At 39.4% G+C, this 18646-nt stretch overlaps 1 protein-coding gene across 2 annotated transcripts in view; it reads left to right on the top strand.

Annotated features, from left to right (window-relative positions):
- PPIL2 (peptidylprolyl isomerase like 2) overlaps positions 1 to 18646 on the top strand; it is a 78256-nt gene that overhangs the window by 14076 nt on the left and 45534 nt on the right. For both annotated transcript variants that reach the window (XM_067307363.1, XM_067307364.1), the window contains exons 6-9: positions 3330 to 3381; positions 5626 to 5717; positions 7545 to 7634; positions 17555 to 17630. In XM_067307363.1, the coding sequence (XP_067163464.1) occupies positions 3330 to 3381; positions 5626 to 5717; positions 7545 to 7634; positions 17555 to 17630 (310 nt within the window). The remainder of the gene's footprint in view (positions 1 to 3329; positions 3382 to 5625; positions 5718 to 7544; positions 7635 to 17554; positions 17631 to 18646) is intronic.

Here is an 18646-nt window from a genome sequence, read left to right as displayed (position 1 = left end):
TACTTTAACTCATTTAAGGACTCATTCACTCCCGCTGTCTCTTCCTGTGAAGACTAGCTCCTCTGTTTGTGGCATAATGGTCATTTCCATGGCAACACACTGTGCTGTGGCACTCGGAAAGCTTTGACTTTTGATGGAGAATAAATAAAAGCAGATTCACCCACATGCAGGATAATCCTGTTTTCATGTGAAATGAAGAACTCGAGAAGAAAAAAAGATAATACAGGTTTCACAGGTCGTCTTCTGTCATAGTCTCCTGTGCAATGTGTAGGTCTTCAAAAATTGGACCTGCTGGAAGGGCTGGCTCGCGGGCCGGAGTCCCTGCTCGCAGCCGCTGCCAGCCCTGTCTGGGGCACGGCACTGCCTTTGGTGACCCTGGGAACTCTTTGTGGCCCATCAGAGCCTGTTTTTGCTGTTCTGGTGCTCCAAAGATTTGCTTTGACGAATCCTGTCTTTCCACACATTAGACATGTTAATCAACTTCTAAAAGTATTTCTCAGGTGTAGCCCTAGTTATATTCTCCTCGTCTGTTCTCTCGTATACAACCCGCAGTCCATTTCTGTCCCTCTTCATAAGTAGCTTGCACAAAGAACATCTTTTGTGAGTATTAGAGAGATTCCTCGTGAGATGGCAGCAGGCCATGCTCAAGTGCAAAGCTGGTCTCAGCTGAGCTGGAGGGCAGAGCTTCGCAGAAGGGTATGAGCTGAAGTGCCAAGGTCACTTCTTTAAGACGCGTTTGACAGGAGGCCAGTCTGAGGCAGTAAAACTTCGGTGTCTGTACAGCTCTCCAGCATGAAGTTCTCGTCCTGGAAAGAGACTCCGAGCCATGCCTGCATTTCAACTCTAAATGAAAATGGCTATTTTTTAATCTATTGTTAACACACAAGACTGTATAAGAGCTGATCTCAGAGGGGAACAGACACCAGCATAAGCAACTAGTGCACCATGAGTAACTGAGGCTAAAAACTAACCCTTTTCCGTATTCTGGAAAGATGTGACCTGAAATGCCGTTACTATTTCCTTGAGTATGGAGCACAGAGTCCAAGGGCTTGGCAGCACTTGTAGTGACACATCATGCTTTGAAAGATGAAACAGTGTCCTGCAGCTTTTGTTACTTCTAAAGTCTGTACAGCAGTTTAGTCCCTGTTCCACTAGATTTCTGTCAAGGTGTAAATCTGAATCTTCAGTCATGCTAAAGTCTTTCCTGGAGAACTGTTTGCATTTTTGTTTAATGATGATCTGCTCACATGTTTTGGGGATAGCTGAAGTCTGCCAGGAAGATAGTTGAAAGGCTTTTAAATTGTCGGTGTTTCCAGAGGTCATTTCTCTAAAGAAGCTTTTTTCTTTTTAAACATAATTTTTGGACTGTTCCACAACACGTGCACAGATGGATGCTGCTTTGTGTTAATAAGTTGTTTAGGTTGAACAGGTCTGTCCAGGATCGTATGTTCCTTTTGGCACCTCTACTATCTCCCTACTACTTCTTTGACAATTTTGTTCTAGTAAAAAGATAAATAAGTAAATGAATAAAATTCTGTATTCACTTAGTCATTTGGGAACCTGCTGTTGCCTTGCTGTCTCTCTCTCTCTATCTCAGCAGTGTGCAGATGAATTTTTTTTTCCCCTTGAGAATCCATTTAATAAAACCAACCATTCTGCTCTTGCATCTCCTAACTGTTGGACCAAATATCACCTCTCCTGGCATCTCTCTTCCCTTCCCTGTCTTTTTCCTACTAGCCCTCCCTGTCTCTCGTTGTTCCTCTTGCTAATAAACCAGAGAGATAGTTGCCTTTCTGGCAGCAAATTAGCCTGCCAGATGACTAAAAACAACTGGAGAAGCGCTCTCCTACAAGGGAACAAATCCAGCTGTCACAACGTGTATGCTCTGAACCAAGAATATGAAGTTTGATTAGACATAGAAAACCCACTGACTTAGCGTCGCACAGTTTTGTTATCACTGTTTGCCATAGTGATTGAACTAGCAGTGTCGGCGCCGCGGCTGGCAGGTCTCCACTCGTATCTGTTTATAAAGAGCTGTCTGGGTTATAAGAACATCCCTAATCTGTTCAGGTGCGTGTTTTGAGAAGAGAACTGGTTGTTTCTTTTAAAAGGCCTATGCTCCGTGTGCTTTCAAGGGTGAATCTGGCAGTGAAACTGTTTCTGACAGCTGATACAATCAAAGGGCGTTTTTTATTCCTGAGATCCTGACTCAGCTTTGAAGCCTGCTGCTTGCTGGGCTCGGTTTTGTGTCTGGGCTGGATGCCGCAGCTGAGCACTGCCTACCCCTCCTGGCGGGTCCTGCTGCAGGCTTGGGAGGACCAGGGGCAGCTCGCCGTGGTCCTGGTGTGCCCCGTCACGCCACTGCGGCGTCCAGGTTGCATCTTGGCCCTCTTAAATGATGGGCATATGTGGGCCTGCCCCATCATGTTACTAAAGATGCACCTTTACTTTGGCCATGTTTGGGGGCTTTCGTGTCTTAGGGAGGCTCCAAGGAGGGCACAGCCTGGTGTTCCAGAACGATTTGCCCTTCCCAGCCTGTGTCAGAGGCCCCTCTGCGGAGAGGGCAGCCCAAAAGGCTGTGAAAATCGTTCTGGTGCAGTGTGGAAGTTAGTTTAGTTTGCGGTGCTCCCTCTGAATCACAGGGCCTTGAACCCTCTGCATCAGCCTGTGCGATCTCCCTCCATCGGCTGTTGCCTCAGTCCCATAATCCACAGAGTCATTACAGGAATTAACCGTTCCCAAGCTGCGTCCTGGGAGACTGCCCCAGTGTCCCCAATGTGGTTTCCCAAAGTCACAGCTCTGCTTCTCTTCGTTATTGCCAGTGCTTTACTAGTTATCGTGTGGGCTCCACTATGAGTTTGCTAAAGGAAAAGAAAAATGATAGCTACTTCCAAAAAAATAAGAAGCTTGACTGCCAGAATAGTTTGCTGGCTTTATGACTTTTATCGGGTTTTTTTTCAGAATTGTCCCTTCTGAGCAGTGGCAATAGCCTTTGCTTCTTACCTTCTCATGCTAACTCCCCTTTTGGTTTGTGCCAAGACAAAGTTGCATTAATTCTCAAGTTCATTCACTTTGTTTTAGCACTGTACTGTATCAAACTACAACAATGTAAATAAATCATCTTCCAGTTCTCAGGTTCCTTGAACTTTGCTTTTGCAGACTGTCTATAATTGTTAAATTTCCAGGGTTGTGATGATTCAAATGACTTGCAGTTTATTATTAATTAATTACATAATATTAAAGTACCAACACTAATGTCATAGTTTCCTTTTATTTCCATGGTTAGATTCTGTTGTGATTAAATTTTTTTCATGTTTTATTTTCTGTAGAAACTAGATGCCAAATCACTTATAAAGCTAAATTTTGCTAAAAACAGTGAAGGTAAGTGCAGTAAATTTCTGTGTTTTTTTTCTTAGTGCATGCTTTGATAAAACCTAATTTGTCTCCTACTCATGTAAAATTATGTAGCTTGTGTTCTCTGTTATGTTTATTTTTTGAGTAGATTAACTGCTTGTTGTGATCAACGTGTTCATCTTTAAAGCCCCATTTCTGTTCCCTTTACACTTATGAGCTGGAAACTACTCAACAATTCCACTTTACTATAGCTACTACTGCAGTAAGGTACTATTTACTGTAAGGAAAAATTTCAGAAATGGATGAATTTCTGTACTGTTATCTTTTTCTAACTTATTTGTGGCATTATTTGCTATTCATTTGGTTTTGAGCAACTTTTTGTTTATAAAAATAATTATTCTTAAATGAACACATGGGATTTTATGAGTAGCAGCGTAAAAGAAAGCAGCTTCGAGTTTTATCTCTGCAGGCTAAAGATACAAAACCTTCCATCAAAGAAGGATGCCAGGAATAAAAGAAAAGAATTGAGATGAATTCAACTTTTGTAAGACAGATAATGATTCCTTTGAAGTGAGAGTGACAAGGATCAGGTGGGAATAAAATTCTGGAGTGTTTGTCTCCTCACCCTACCGAAGTCCAGAGGCTGTGGTCTGTTCTCAGACTCTTGTAGCTGCTGGGTTTCTTCCAAGTCTTGTGTTCCATGTGTCTCAAGAGCAGGGAGTTAAGAATGGTCAGGAGTCACTGCGGCCAAGGTTTTTGCAAGATCCTGTGATACTGTGCTTTGCTTAAAAAAGTCCAGTTAACAATGCTGAGGTGGAAAGCTGGCAGCCATGCAGTCTCAGAATCCTTTCCCCTTAAAAAAAAAAAAAAAAAAAAAAGCACATTGTATCATTAACAGATCAAGGGAAAATGCAATAAAAGAGGAAGAGTAAAAATATTGTATTCCAATCTATCAATAAACATTTCTTTAAAATGTAGAAACGTTGCTGTGTACACAGGATCTTTTCTGTTCACACCTGTCCGATAAAAAAGGTCTTCAGATATTGCAGTTTCTTCCATTTAATGATGCCTCTTTAGCTGAATACCTTCTATTCAGATCAACAGCACGTATGGGCCGTCCTGAGCCTCACTTGTGCTAAAAGGGAAAGCGTGGTGATTTGCTTTATTTTATGCAGCTGGAATGAGGCCTCACGTTTCACTAGTGTGTTTATGTATTCATCAGTTGGGCCATACCCTGATGCCGCTTCTATAAAATCCTTTCTAAACTTTCTCCTGAATTTCAAGCCTTTGTGTTAACGGCTTTCCTTCAGCTCTAGTGACACTAACAAAAATAAACCCAAACTTTTACTTGTTCCTGCATGTCGGAGGCTAGAGTGCCTCCTCTGGCTGATTCCTTAATAGATAAATGCTCGGTAGGTGCTTGCTTTCGCTGTCTTTGCAGGTGCTGTGAGGAATATATATTCCGGTCTCCCTGCTGGTTTTGATTTTCAGATGGTAATTAGGAAGAAAAGAATCAAATAGGTCTAACTTATTTCCAAACCTTACCCAAAACCCCCAGTCTAGCAAACTGATCAAGTATTAATAATCTTCTCTTAATTGCTCTCTGCTGAGCTCGTCCAGACATTTTTACTTTTCCTCATCCATTGGCTTCCATCAGTTTGCTTGTTGTTGACGTGCTTAATATTTATGCTGACCCTCTTGGGAAAATTCACAGCTTGATTAGAGCAGAAGCTGCGTTCCTTATCGAATAACGTGTTCAGATTTAATGGCATTCTGCTTGCTGCATTTGAATACAAAATGCTCTCGTCTCTTAAAAGCCCAACAGCTTGCAAAGGGCATCATCTGCTGTGAACTTTTGTTGGGTATGAACTAGACTTGTATTCCTGAGAACGACGCTGAAAATAGAGCACTGGGCACTTAGAAGATATAGGCTCATACTCTCAATACAGCTTTGATTACAACAATAATAATCATATTGTGAGACTTTATCAAGCGTGTTGGACGAAGTTTTGTGCTGGGGCATTGAGGGCAGTAGATTTCAAAACTGCATTTCCATTTCCTGAGTTATAATTCTCTTATGTGTTACTCTTTCTGGTTAGCACTGAAGAATCAGAGCATGAGTCAAAACAACATTAGATAGACAGTAAAGTTGCATTTTATGTTAAAAAGGAATGTAAATATTCTTCATAAAGATAACAAACTAGCTATTCTGTATTTTAAAACAGCCATGAGGGCTTTATGCTGAATTCAGACGTTTTCTCCCCTTGTCAGGTAAATACCACTGTCCGGTGCTATTCACTGTATTCACCAATAACTCCCATATTGTGGCCATCAAGACAACTGGAAATGTGTTTGCCTATGAGGTAGGTTCTCTCTTGCATTTCTGTATTAATATTTTATTCTTGATGCATTTGATTCAAGATCACAAACAGCTTTACAAAGACAGGTAGGTTTTATTCTTGTTTTACAGCCAGGGAAATTAAAGTATATGGAGATGAACTGATTTCACATGGACATGAAATGTCTTGGCCACACAAATTGTCACCCCACTTGTGCCTTCAGATTATCAGTAAACCCAGAATACAATTTAAAAACTGCTTTATTAAGGCTTTTACATAGTTAATTTGTATGGGACCAAATATTGTAGAGATTCATAGACCAAAATGTGTTGCTTTTATGTGCTCTTTGGCTGAATTAACAGACAAATTTTCTGTTGTCTTCTTTCTAATATGAAGTCATCACCAAAACACAAATTGCCTGCTCTCTGTTCATATCAATGAGTAAGAAAGAGTATTCTAACTGGAGCTGAGGAAAGAGTGGGGAGAATGCCTTCGGAGATGTCAGCTACGTTTTGATTTGTGTTCTGTGAACATTTGTGTGATCCCAAGTGGAATTTCTGTTGTAATTTTTTTGTTTGTTTGTATCACCTTTACTGTAAAAGCAAGTGTTATTTATTTTTCAGTAGCAGATAAATCCTTCAATTAATGGATCCATATCTGTTTTTGTAAAAAGTCTGAACATTGAAGCATTTGCTTATTGAAATTTATTGATGGAAAATTCCTGTGGAACTTCAGGATATTAAGAGAGGCAAAAAGCTGAAACACTTTCAAACAGGGAAAAGGCTAGATTTATCACATTTTTGAAAAATTACTCTGCCATAATTGAACTGACTTCATTCCAGTTTCAGGAACGATCAAGATTAGGTTAAAATAGAAAATATTTTCTGTTCCTTCTGGAAACTTGAGGATTTGATTGCTGTGATTAAACGCAAGAATGATTTTAGAGTAGTCTTTGTTAAATGGTTGTCCATGTTGTAAAACTGTTACTCAGTCTGTTGTATTTATAATACAGTGCCTCCTAAAGAGATGCTTGGTCAAGAGGGTATGTTTCTCATGGGGTATATCACTTGAAACAAAACATTTATCTATTTACTATAAGCTCAGAATTCATGTGTGGACTTCTGGAGTTACTAGAAAAATACTATCAATTTCAGCTGAGGAGACTAGAGGGCATTTGGGTGAATAACGCTGAACCCGTATTTCTGCAGGTAGACCTCCATAGTCATCTGTCCACAAGATGTATTTGATCGTAAGGACAATGCGTTTATTCCACATTGATTCTTACTATGAAGTAACGTGCTGCTGCTTTGTAGAACATCATTTAATTTTTTCAGGTGAACATAAGCGTTGTTCCAGGCTAGATGCAGCAGTGGAGGTGAATAGTGCGTCAGGGACTTATGCAATTTTGCATCTGCTGTTGTCCCAGCTGACCTGGAACATGCGTCTTTCACTGAGAGGTGCTGATGGTAGGGGGGAGATATGAGCCCCTTGTTAAAGCTGCCTGTCTTATACCATCTGTAAAATACTTGACCTAGAAAACTATAAGCAGGGCTTTTTATTTTGGCACCACTTTTAAGATGAATTTGGTTAAAATCATGTGCATAAGTAGGGAATGCAAATTACTACTTTTTTTTTTTTAAGCTTGAATTGGGTAGAGATGAAATAAAGGCTTCTCATTTCTCATCTCTGTTAAGGCACAATGAAAATACTGCAACTGCCAGTTGAGAATGGAGGGGTAAAATTTTCTTCATCAATTATATCTTAAGGTTTGGTTAGCATCACATGTTTGCTTGTAAGATTTTCACATTAGAGTGTGATTTTTAATATCTGTATCTTTCACCTGGCCATTAGGCAGTTGAGCAGCTGAACATAAAACCAAAGAGCTACAAGGATCTCTTGACAGATGAGCCCTTCACTCGGCAAGACATTGTGACACTGCAGGTAAACTTTCCTCTCCTCTGCGTGTCTTACAATACACCTTTTTTTGCAGTAAGTGAGGTGTTATTACGTAGGCTGTTACAGCATTTATCTAGAATAAGTGAATTGAGAAACATTGTTCTGCATGTGGTGTTGTTTAGGAGACCTGCTCCGTTTTCTTTGTTATCCAGATGAGCCACAAAGATGCCATGTAACTTACAGCCTGAAGAATCCCTGCAGTGATTTTTGTGTGCCCTGTACATAAGTAGATTGCATTAGCTGAACTTTGTGAACTGAAGAACAAAAATGCATGGTACACAAAAAAGACAAGCGTACAATGTAAAAATGTGAATTTTGACAAATGTATTTGTGTTACTCACCAATTCACAGTATCTTATTGAGTATAAGATGTATGTAATCATAAGTTTTAGTTATGAAACTACTTATGAGGATGTTTGTTTGTATCTATCAGTTTTACCTGAAAACTGTGCACCACTGATTTATTGTGAGACTTAACAGAATTGCATTAGGGTAAGGGTTGAGACTGGGTAAGGGAAGGGAAAAGATGTGTCCAGAATCATCTTCAGCTGTGGACAGCCACCAGTACATGGTCTGTGTTATCCAAAGCAACATTCTTTAGAATGGAGAAAGTTTGCATATAGAAGACTTTAACATTAAAGCTGAAGTCGATTGTCCATATTAGTCTTTTAAGGATGCTAAAATAGTCAAAGCTTCAGAAAAGCAATTTTTACAGACAGCTTCCCTAAATGTAATATAAAATGAACAGCAATTTGGAGGATTTCATTTGAATGCTTGCTTATAGTGGCTTTCTTCTAACTCTAAATTGTTTTTAAAGGGAAACTATAAAATGAGAAAGATGTAGGTGTATGAAATGCAGAATGGAAGAGAACTACTGCCAACAGAATTGAAAGTTTTTTTTCTCTTAAATGTGAAGAGATACTAATGTTATAATGTTTAATGATTTTAACAATATTAAAACCTAAATTAAAAGCCTGTAAAGCAGCGTTTCAGAGTGTAATAGATGTTTATTTTACAGATGAAGCTTAGTACAGAAAGAGCTAAAATTTCTGTTTAAAAATAAGTCTTAAAATAAAGGCATTTTAAGCTTGCGAGATTGCGAGATAGAGGGGGAAAAAATTTTCAAAAATCATTATTGTTGGAGTCATGAGTTAGTATGCATCTCTCATGAACAGTTAATTGCCAGCAACCAAGACTGATACAGCCTAATTTGAATAGAAAAATATTTTTCATTTATGTCTAACTTTAATTGAAGTGTATCCTTTCTCTCCTGCCCCCCAATGCTGAACAGCATGTTTACAGATTTTGTTTTTTTCCTCCCTATTCCTTTGGGGAGATGGCTGTTCAAGCTAATGCAACAAAGTAAAATGTTTTTAATCCAATGAAAGCAAAAACATAACTTTTTTCAGATTGAAAGCTCCCAACAGAATGATATTTGAATGTAACTGCATGGTTGCTAATGGATTTGGAACAGTAAAAAGAGACATGAGTGAATGGAAAATGTTTCTGTGTATCAGTATGGAAAACCAAATGGTTTTGAAGAAATAATTGAAATGTGCAGTTATTTAAAATATTTTGGTGTGTTTTGTATGTTTGGAATTGAATGTATGTATAAAGAGTGTTCCTGTTGCAGGTCTAGCTTGGATTTTTCATTTAAGCAACCATATGCTGTACCTCCGCTAAGTTTCAAAATGCAATGACTAGCAATTTTGTTGCCTGCGTGGACTTTTATCAATGTTTTTCATCCCAATTCTGTTCTTGACATGGTGGGTTTCTCTTTTGCTCACAGTAGTATGTCCGTTAATAGAAACTAAGCAGATTATGATCGATGTCCAGTCACTTGTACATTCATCCTACAAGCTACATGGAGATCGCAGCCAGATGCTGCTTCTACCTCTCCTATGCCCATTTAGGATGACGTGTATAGTGCATGAGTAGATTTGTTCCCCTTAAGTAAACAATTTGTTACAGATTGGTGTTAGCTAAACATTTTTAAGTGCACAATCTTGTGTTATCATCGTCTCAAAGCAGTTCAGTAATTGCAGAACTTTCACCGTCTTTGGGATTGGACTGGAAGAAATTTTGACCATCTGAATGTGGTTAACCAACTAAAGTTTGACCTTCCATCCAAATAGTTTTTAAATCTTATTTGAAACAAGGAGGTTCAGGAAACAAGCCAGAATGACTCTGGGGTACTGAATGAGAAGCGGAGGCACTGAGTGTGCCGTACAACGCGCACACTTGCCGATATACCTAGGTTTCTCCTACTCGGATACCGCCCAAGCCTGACTTGCTTAATTGAGGCCAGGATGCAACTCAAAGTGGCATGGCTAGCCTGGGTATTAAAATTGCTTGTGTATATTTGGTATATGAATCTGTTATTATTTTCTCATAGTATTTTCTTTGTGTAAATAGTTGTGAAGACAGACCAGTGTCTCCTCCAAGTTCTTGTGCTGACAGTGCTGTAGGCAGTGTTGCGGCTTCGCGCTGCCAAGCGCTGCCACCTGTGGCTTTGGTTCCCTGCCAGGGTTCGTGACTGCAATCTGTTGTGCTCCAGTTTGTGGCTCTAGAGCTCTGTCCCTGGTCCCCTTTCCTTTAAAAACCTTTCAATTCTGTGTTGAAATTTATTCCTTTGTTTTCCCACTTCCCCATGTAAATTGAATATTGAGAGAGCTGGAGTCGGGGGTGAGCTGGTAACACTGACCCTGCTGTTTGGAAAAAGGTTAGATATAAAGGAGGTTGCTATGAAAAAACACTCTCTGCTTTGCAAATAACAGCTGAATAGGACTGTCTTTAATAGCTCTGTTTATCAATAGAAAACAGCATTTCCAGAGTCTGATGCTGAATGTCCTAGGAGGCAGATGGGGTAGATGTGTTTGGTAGTGAAATAGAACAAGATAAATGGAAAGTCTGAATAATGTAGGTTTACAAATTATTTGTACAATCAAGTTTTTCCTTATTGTTACTTACAGAGAAACTTACAGCTGCTGAAGATATTCTGTTACCAGAATAGCAACTGACCTCAAACTTGACCTCTCTTTCCTAATGTGTGTAATTAAAAAAAAATAAAAATAAAATTCCTCTCTCCAGAAGAGAGAGGATTACATAAAATTCTCTGTCCTTCTCTTGGTACTAAACATTGTACAAACATTAATGATAACCCGTCTCTGCTATCTTTTCTGGTGAGCAGCATCTCAGCTGGACTTTTTCATTTTATTGACAGCTATTTTTATCCTTTTGCTTTTAAATTTACTTTTTAAAAAGAAGACCAAATTAGTTTTGTATCTGGAATGAAAAAAAAGCTAAATCATAACTTTTTATTGTGAATGATGCTATCTTGTATTTATAATGTACTTCTTTTTGTAAAGGAGTCTGTAAGTACTTCATGCACTTACATATACAGAAATTGCTTTATTCCCCGTTGAAATGCAAATGTTCCTGGGGTATAGTATGGCAATTATTCATCAACATATGGCAATATTATCCAACCCTTCAAGGCAGGAGGTAAAGAATAATACCATATCCTGGTGTGCAAGATATGCTACCAAAATTGGAACTGACTCTGACACAAACTTTGATCTGTTTATTCAAGCAAAAGATGTCATGGATTCTGGTTTAATGTCTTGCTGACAATGTCAGAAATACTCATGGTATACCCCATGAAACCCTTTGACTTTAGATTTTTTTAGAGAAATCTTAAACTCCAGCAGTCTTAGTGTGACCAGGGACATTATTTAGACTGTAGCTTTTTACCCCCAAGTTGAATTTTGCTTTCCTTAACGGTGTGATCTTGCCACAAACTCAAGTCAGGCTGTCCATCTTTTACAGTACAGGTACTACTTTTTTCCAAGTTTCTCTCTCCTTACAGTTTATCAGTATTTCGTATAAGTTTTCATTTCAACGGTACTAGTTCATATGTCTCCTAAATGGAATATTGCTATTGTGTTTTGTCCATGTTCCTCGTAGCGCTAAATCCACTTGTATTCTTTTACCTTGTATGATGATCAGCTCATCCTAAGTTAGCATCCCTTGCAAATGTCATGAATGTGCTTCCAGATGACAGGCAGCTCAAGTACCTCAGGATTTATTACTCATACTTAATAGCTGAGATATGGTGTGAAGCACTTGGAGATCTGTGGGGACAGGGTCCTCTAATGGGAAGGCTGATATTGCTGAAGCTTGTTTGCAGTGTTGTTACCTCCCAGTCCTGCTTCCCATTCTAATACATCACTGTTCATCGTTTCACTTCGCAATTGTCTTAAAGGTAGAATTCAGTACAGCTTTGAAAGCATTTTTTGCTTAAGATTGCAGTGGATGCTGATTCAGAACTAGGTGATCTTTTTAGTCCTATGTTTTACAGCTTTTCAACTAGTTTTCAATCTAAATGACTATCCCTGCTTAACCCGATTTGAAATAAGCTTCCAAGGAAATTCTTCTGGTGTAACTCAGTGCTAAATCTCAGGATCTGCTATCTGCTATTTTATTTCTGTGACAAAATCTAGTCGGAACAATCTGGTAGAAATTATTATTAGGTAGTGTTACTGTAAATCAGTGTGTGTTTTAATGTTATATTTTGCAGCTTATTCTCTGTGCAGTTATGCAGAACTGACCAGGAAGCGTATAAGCGTGTGAGATTTGGATGCTGTCGTGTAACGCTGGGCGCTCTGAAACGCCTGTTCCAGCTCAAGACACAGGGAAGGGAGTAGGGTCAGGTCGGGCCTTGCCGGACATGTTGGTGGGCTCTGACAATCCTATGGACTTCTTCCGATCACAACCAGTGTGCAAGTTTCCTAAGGAGAGCACAGTAACACCTGCCAGGATACTCCACTTGCGCGAGGCCCACGTCCCGTTAGGGGCAGTGTTCAGAGGTACTCAGCGAAGAAGAGCCCCTCCTTTGCCCCCCAGCTGTCAATTCTTTGCCTTCCCCCTGTACAAAAATCAGAAACAAAATGGCTCTGAAATTTGTGGGGATACAGAAAAAATTATTCCTGCTCAGGGAAACCCTTAGAAGCTACTGGTGGGCTGTGCCAACGGGGAGGGGAGCTGGCGAGGGAAGTACGGCCCTTCCAGGCAATGCAGGAGCAGAGGTTGCCTGGAACCAGAGAGCTGGAAGAATTGCAATAAAACCCCACCCCGCCGTGCCAAAGGTAATAGGCATCGTCCCTCTCCGATGGCAGCCTGCCGAGAGCCTTCCCCAAGAGATGCTGCTGGCAAACGGCTCTGCTCTGCACCACGGACACGGGTGGAGCTTTCCTGAGAGAAATAACTGGAGACAAAAGCGTGCCTGGGCAGAGTGCAAACAGGTTTGCAAAGACAAAAAGGCTCATACTGTTATGTGCTTCCTTCTATCAATTTTATTGTTTCTGTACAACCTAATCAGCTGTAGACAAGACATGACTCCTGACAAGCTGTTAAACACCATTGGCATTTGTGACAGGAAGCATAACTAATGAACTGAGCTGGAGGTAGCTGAGCTGCGCACCATTAATTGATGTTTCACTCCGCAGCCAGTTCTCGTTTGCTCTTTGTGTGGCAGGAGGTCAGAGCAGATTTTCTCTTGGTTGCAAGTGAGGGCTCTCTGACAGTGAGTCAGGCATGTGCCAGATGGCTGCTAAAGAGGGGGCATGTTGGGCCGTGGTCCACGCTGAACTTGTCATTCTCAGCCGGGTGGTAGGAGGGAGAATATGGCCCCGTTCAGGAGAGAAAATCCAAAGAAAATCCAAAAAGTCCCATCATTCTGCAGTCCAGGCAGAGTCCTTGAAGAGACAGTGCGTCTGCAACTACCTGCAGCCAAGGGGCAAGGCTGCCTCATTGGGTTGAGGGCATTCATCCATAAATATCGTTTTCAAAGCTAAAATGCCAACTGGGAGTTGTTTGGAAACCAATAGTGTCAATTTGCAAAACTTCTCTTAAGTTTAACATGCCTGGAATCAGGCTTCATCATCGGAGCTGCTGTGGTTTTTATACTTCTAAATTGTGTGATTTGAAGATAACATTCCTGAAAATATTTTTTTTCATACAGTATGGCCAACCAAATGTTAAGAAAGAAACCAGACTTCTAAGAGATTCCACAGTCTCAGACTCTGCATTTTTTGACCTGATCTTTTGTGATTTTTTTTGTGTGTATAGTGCTTAAGATGAATGGGTTTTAAGCTGTTTCTCTAAGCAGGTGAACTGGAAAATGATAGGAAGAAAAAGTGGAACAAAATTCAAGATTGTTTTCAGAGCTCAACTTTCAGGAAAACATCAAATAAGAGATTTATAATAATCACGGTAGTTAGCAACCCTTTGAAGTCAGTATCTGTGTTAGTAATTTGCTAAATTTTAGTTTATAGTTCATAGTCTTAATTAGAAAGACCCTGAGACTGTTAGCATGTTTAAAAATACAAATTACCATGGGTAAAACAAACTAAAGTAGGCCAATTAGCTCTGCTCTTTATGGTTCGTCTTACTTTCTGGTTTTGGTGTGCTTGCACAGAACTTACTTCTTTAGGTTCACAACAACAGTGAGGTAATGTTTAAACAGCAAAGTGGTATTCTATAGTAATGATAAAATACTTCAAACCTGAACAAAAACAAATCCTGCAACTATTTAAGTAAACACCAATTTCTAACCAGAACGAACAGAAGCTGTTCAGGATTCTTCCTTATAACTTGGCATTTCCCTTTGCAGGTGGCAAAGATCCTGCTCTCTTGTAGCTCTTAGCAAAAGGTGGTTTCATAAAGTAAGACAGAAATTTGTAATAATCTTCCAGCAGTCTTCATGTCATAGGCCTTAATCTTAATGGGAGCTGGAATATTCCTCATGTTTTCAACCTTTCACTGAAGAGGAGAGACTGTTGATGTGAAACAAGTATGTTAGCCTCTCTGTCTCTGCAGTGTCAGCGTTCACGTCTTGGTTCGACTGTTTTGATTCTGCGCCCAGGAGCTGTCACTGAGGCACTGAGTGGAACTTGGCGGGCGGATTATTAATGTTGAGACACTTTTCTTCCTGAAGTGATATGTCTGAAGAGTGTGTGCACTCTTTAAATTTACATAAAGCTACCTCGGAAAATGCGCATCTTCTGTGGTAGGAATCTTCACCATCAGTAAGACATTAGTTTGTGTTCTCTGCAGCACAGGTTGGACTGGCCAGATCTGTTTCTGCTGTTGGGGACAGTAGAAGCAAATGGTGTCTTTAAGTTAATATTCAGTGCGCTATTCCTGGACTTAGTGCACATGTTTATCTACTTCTAATCAAACTTCTAGCGTCTCATAATACTGCGTTGTAGAGGGAGGAGCCCGTGGGTGAGTTGTCCTATGTAACCTGTGTAAGACAACACTCAAATTTCAACTTGTGGAACATTTTTTTATGTTTTTTATTTTTCCTCCACTGGCAGAGGGAAACCAGTATGGGAATATGCTTCTGAGTTGTCTGCCTTCTCAGTATAAATGGCCATTTGAGTAAATGGCCCACCTGAATATACTGAAGAACAGTGCCCAGGACCTGGGTGTCTCATTTTGGTCGTGGTGGCTTTGAGCTCTGTAGGGTCTCAGAAGGCAGAAGGGCTGCGGTCTCTAAGGAGAGGGAGCTGCAGTTTGGCCTTTAGTGTCCTTCATACCTCAATGGTTGAGCTGGCAATGGGGAGCTTAGTGAAGGTCTGGAGAGCCCTGAGAAATGTCTTACAGAGAAGGAAGCTATAATTTTTAAATTTTTTTATTTATTTATTTTTGCCAGAGTTGCTCAGCACCAGCAATTAGGCTAGTTAAACTGGTAAGCATTTAAATGAGCTGTGGCTGTGAAACAGTCTGAACTAAGCTGATTCATTGTACCCTCTGTGCAAAACACTTGAGATTTCATAAGACACTGATAATTTGGATGCCCTTTTTTATTTTTGAAAGCTCTATAAATCAGTAAATCAAAAAGCTTTATTTAGAGGAGCAGAGTGAAAGCGTTACCTCATTAATCTTTACTGCTGTCTCCTGCCCTCCCTCCCTTCCCCTTTGTACCATATGAAGAGTCTTTTTTCAGGAGTGAATCTTGCCCTTCAGCTTTGTCATGAGCGGCAGAAATGCGGCTTGCTATAAATCCGTTTGTCTGTATTAGTATTAATACCCAGATTATTTTCTCCTACCCTGGAACAGGTAAGCAGCCTTGCTTTCTTTACCAGTAGTGGTGGCTCATTTAAGTGCAAGGCCATAATTTCTGTCCGTGAATGTTGCAGTTTATGATTGGTGAAGAATATCTGGGAGGAGGCAGACTGCATCTTCTGGAAGCATAACACTGAGCCTTTGGACTTTCTCCATGCATGTTGTTGACTGTCAGAGTGCGAGGCTGAAACCAGTCATACATACAGAAAAATTTATGTGAGGATGGTCATATTTTTGTTGACACAGAAAAATAATTACACCTAATTGCAGGAGTCAGAGCATACAAAAATAGTTAAAAAGTAGGTTCAGATTTCCTATTTCTTGGTAGGTTTATTTAAAGAAGATCTGTTTCTAATGCAGTATCTTAAAGGTAAAATATCTATTTTTTGGCATCCCGTGTCTTGATGAAGATCTTTCGGAGTGGCTATAGTAGGGCAGCAAACAACGGAGAATGATTACGTGATGACAGGAAAGGGGACAGAAAAAAGCAAGTGGGTCATCATTAGGGCGTAGGCTTATGCAACTTGATTTCATAAATGTGTTTTGGTTTTACTATCAGCCATAAAACTGAAAGTGTACTCTGCACTGGAAGCATACAATTTCAGGGATGAATGAAAGGCATAATTATATCATTTAACATGCGATGGAGCTACCAGCTCTGCCTATATTAAGCATTATTTCAGCAGAGAGGGAATTGTCAGTACTTTTTTTTTTTTTTTAATTACTAACAGTAGTGGTTTGAGAAGCTTTGTTGAATTTATTTGGGATTATACTGTTCGTATCAGTGTTGTAGTCCTTTGCATAATATGTTGCATTATTTTTATCCTGAACTTAAAGACTATTGCATTTTATTAAGATATTTGCTATAAGATAGAATTTCCAGAAATGGTTGGATGTCCTGGATGTTTTGACCTTTCTGTGATATAGAGGAGCTTGAAGAACAAATCTTGAAATCGTTGTAAGGGGAGGATTGAGGACTGTTTAATAATAGGATAGTGCAACCTAGGTCACCAGTATTCCCTGTCTCATCTGCTCTAACAAAAGGTCAAATTTGTGCAGAAAGTTACCCAGCGATATGATAAAGATCCACACTTAATGGACTGTGGATTTTATTGCTCATTCCTTTAGTGACCACTTAATAGAGTTTTCATATTACCACTTTTTATTGCCTTTTTTTTAATGTAATTCTGTAAACACAAATTTCACTATAGAAAAAAGAATTAAAAAGTTGTGGCTGCAAAGAACTAATCTGCATACTTACTCTGAGGTTATGTGTATTTTGAAATGCACTACAAAAGTTTGCGGAGCGTGTGCAGATCAGCCACACTGTTATAAATGGAAAGGGATAGCTAATGTGGATTTGCCCACGTTATACCAAATGGCAGAACGCAGAGAAGGATCAGGGGGTTGCAGCTCCTGGTTCCTTCTTTGCATTAGCAGGGGTGGGCTTTGCTTAGTTCTGTTAGTATCCTCTACAAGCAAAATATGTATAAAATGATGTTTGGGATCAAATTCCAGACTAATGTCTCCTTAAAGTTGCTGAAGTCTGGGGTTGATTGTTTTAAAAATTTATACTTTTTTTTTTTAATCCCTTATCATCTTTGTATGGTTTGCAGAGTATGCAATTTATTCTGCTTCTAAGAAACTGGTTGTGCCTTCTCCCTTCCTGCTCTCTTTTGGTTTATTATGCTGGCATCTACCCTTCAAACTAGCTTGTTTCATGAAAACGTGTGCTTACCAAGCTCTCTGATATTTGTCTTTTTAATTATTTTCAGGACCCAACAAACTTGGATAAATTCAACGTCTCTAACTTCTTTCATGTTAAGAACAACTTAAAAGTAATTGATCCAGGTAAGGATGAATTGGTGGTAGGCTGAGAAAACACCAGCCCAAAAATGCAGATTCCCAAAGACTACATTATGAATTGGCATGGTTTTCTAAATGGGCAACCCTCAGCGTCTAATGGTAATTTTGAAAGATTTTTTGGAAACGTTTTAGCGTGAATAACTTTTTGAAACTGTCCCTTTCACATCAAAAGGTGTTGATATATTTTCAAAGAAATGATTCTTTGAGAAATGATTAACTGTCTCAATTGGGTGCTGTACAAACAGAGAACACTTTCCATGCCCTTTAAGAATAGGTAGATAGGTAGAATATGTAGAGAGAGATGTTAGAAAATGATGAAAAATAATTTGTCGAAAAGTCCATTAGCCTTGTACCAGAACCAAAAAAGGGGAAACTACATCTTCTCATACATGTCTACTTTGTAGTAGGCTCTCTCACGTGTTAGCTGTATCACTGATGTATTGTCTGTACTTCTGTCTGGATACCAATAAACTTCTTCCAACGTGAAGATTGATTTAGACTTCCTAAAATATTATAAATATTCCCCAAATTCTTTTAATCCTCAAAAATAACTACATACTTTTTTCTTTTTTTGTGATGCTTTGATAACTAAATGCTTAGTGATACGTGCTAATATTAAACTGTTGGAGGGAAAAAGATCTTTCCTAAGCCCTTGTGGTTTCCTTTAGAACTGTTTCTAATGAGATATAATTGCTGATTCTACACAAGTTTTTTTCTGGGTCTTACTATGTTCCTCTTTCTCTTTTAAGCTACTAATTCTGTGGGAAAACATCTCTCTTTGTGTATTCACATTTATTTTCAGTGGGTAGTAACTCAGAGATTAAATATTTAATTTCCAGCAAATAGTAGGCTTACTAAGACAGAGAACAAGTGAAATTCATAAAAATAAAAACCACTGAGTTCTACAGTGCACTCCACCATCCTCCTTCCCACAATAAAGATCCGATCTTGGGATTTTTATATCACAGGCTTCATCTTTCAGTGAGGAGACAAAGGATAGA

The sequence above is a fragment of the Apteryx mantelli genome, chromosome 17, assembly GCF_036417845.1.
Source record: "Apteryx mantelli isolate bAptMan1 chromosome 17, bAptMan1.hap1, whole genome shotgun sequence".
Lineage (NCBI taxonomy): Eukaryota > Metazoa > Chordata > Aves > Apterygiformes > Apterygidae > Apteryx > Apteryx mantelli.
This window is presented reverse-complemented; position numbering and strand designations above follow the sequence as displayed.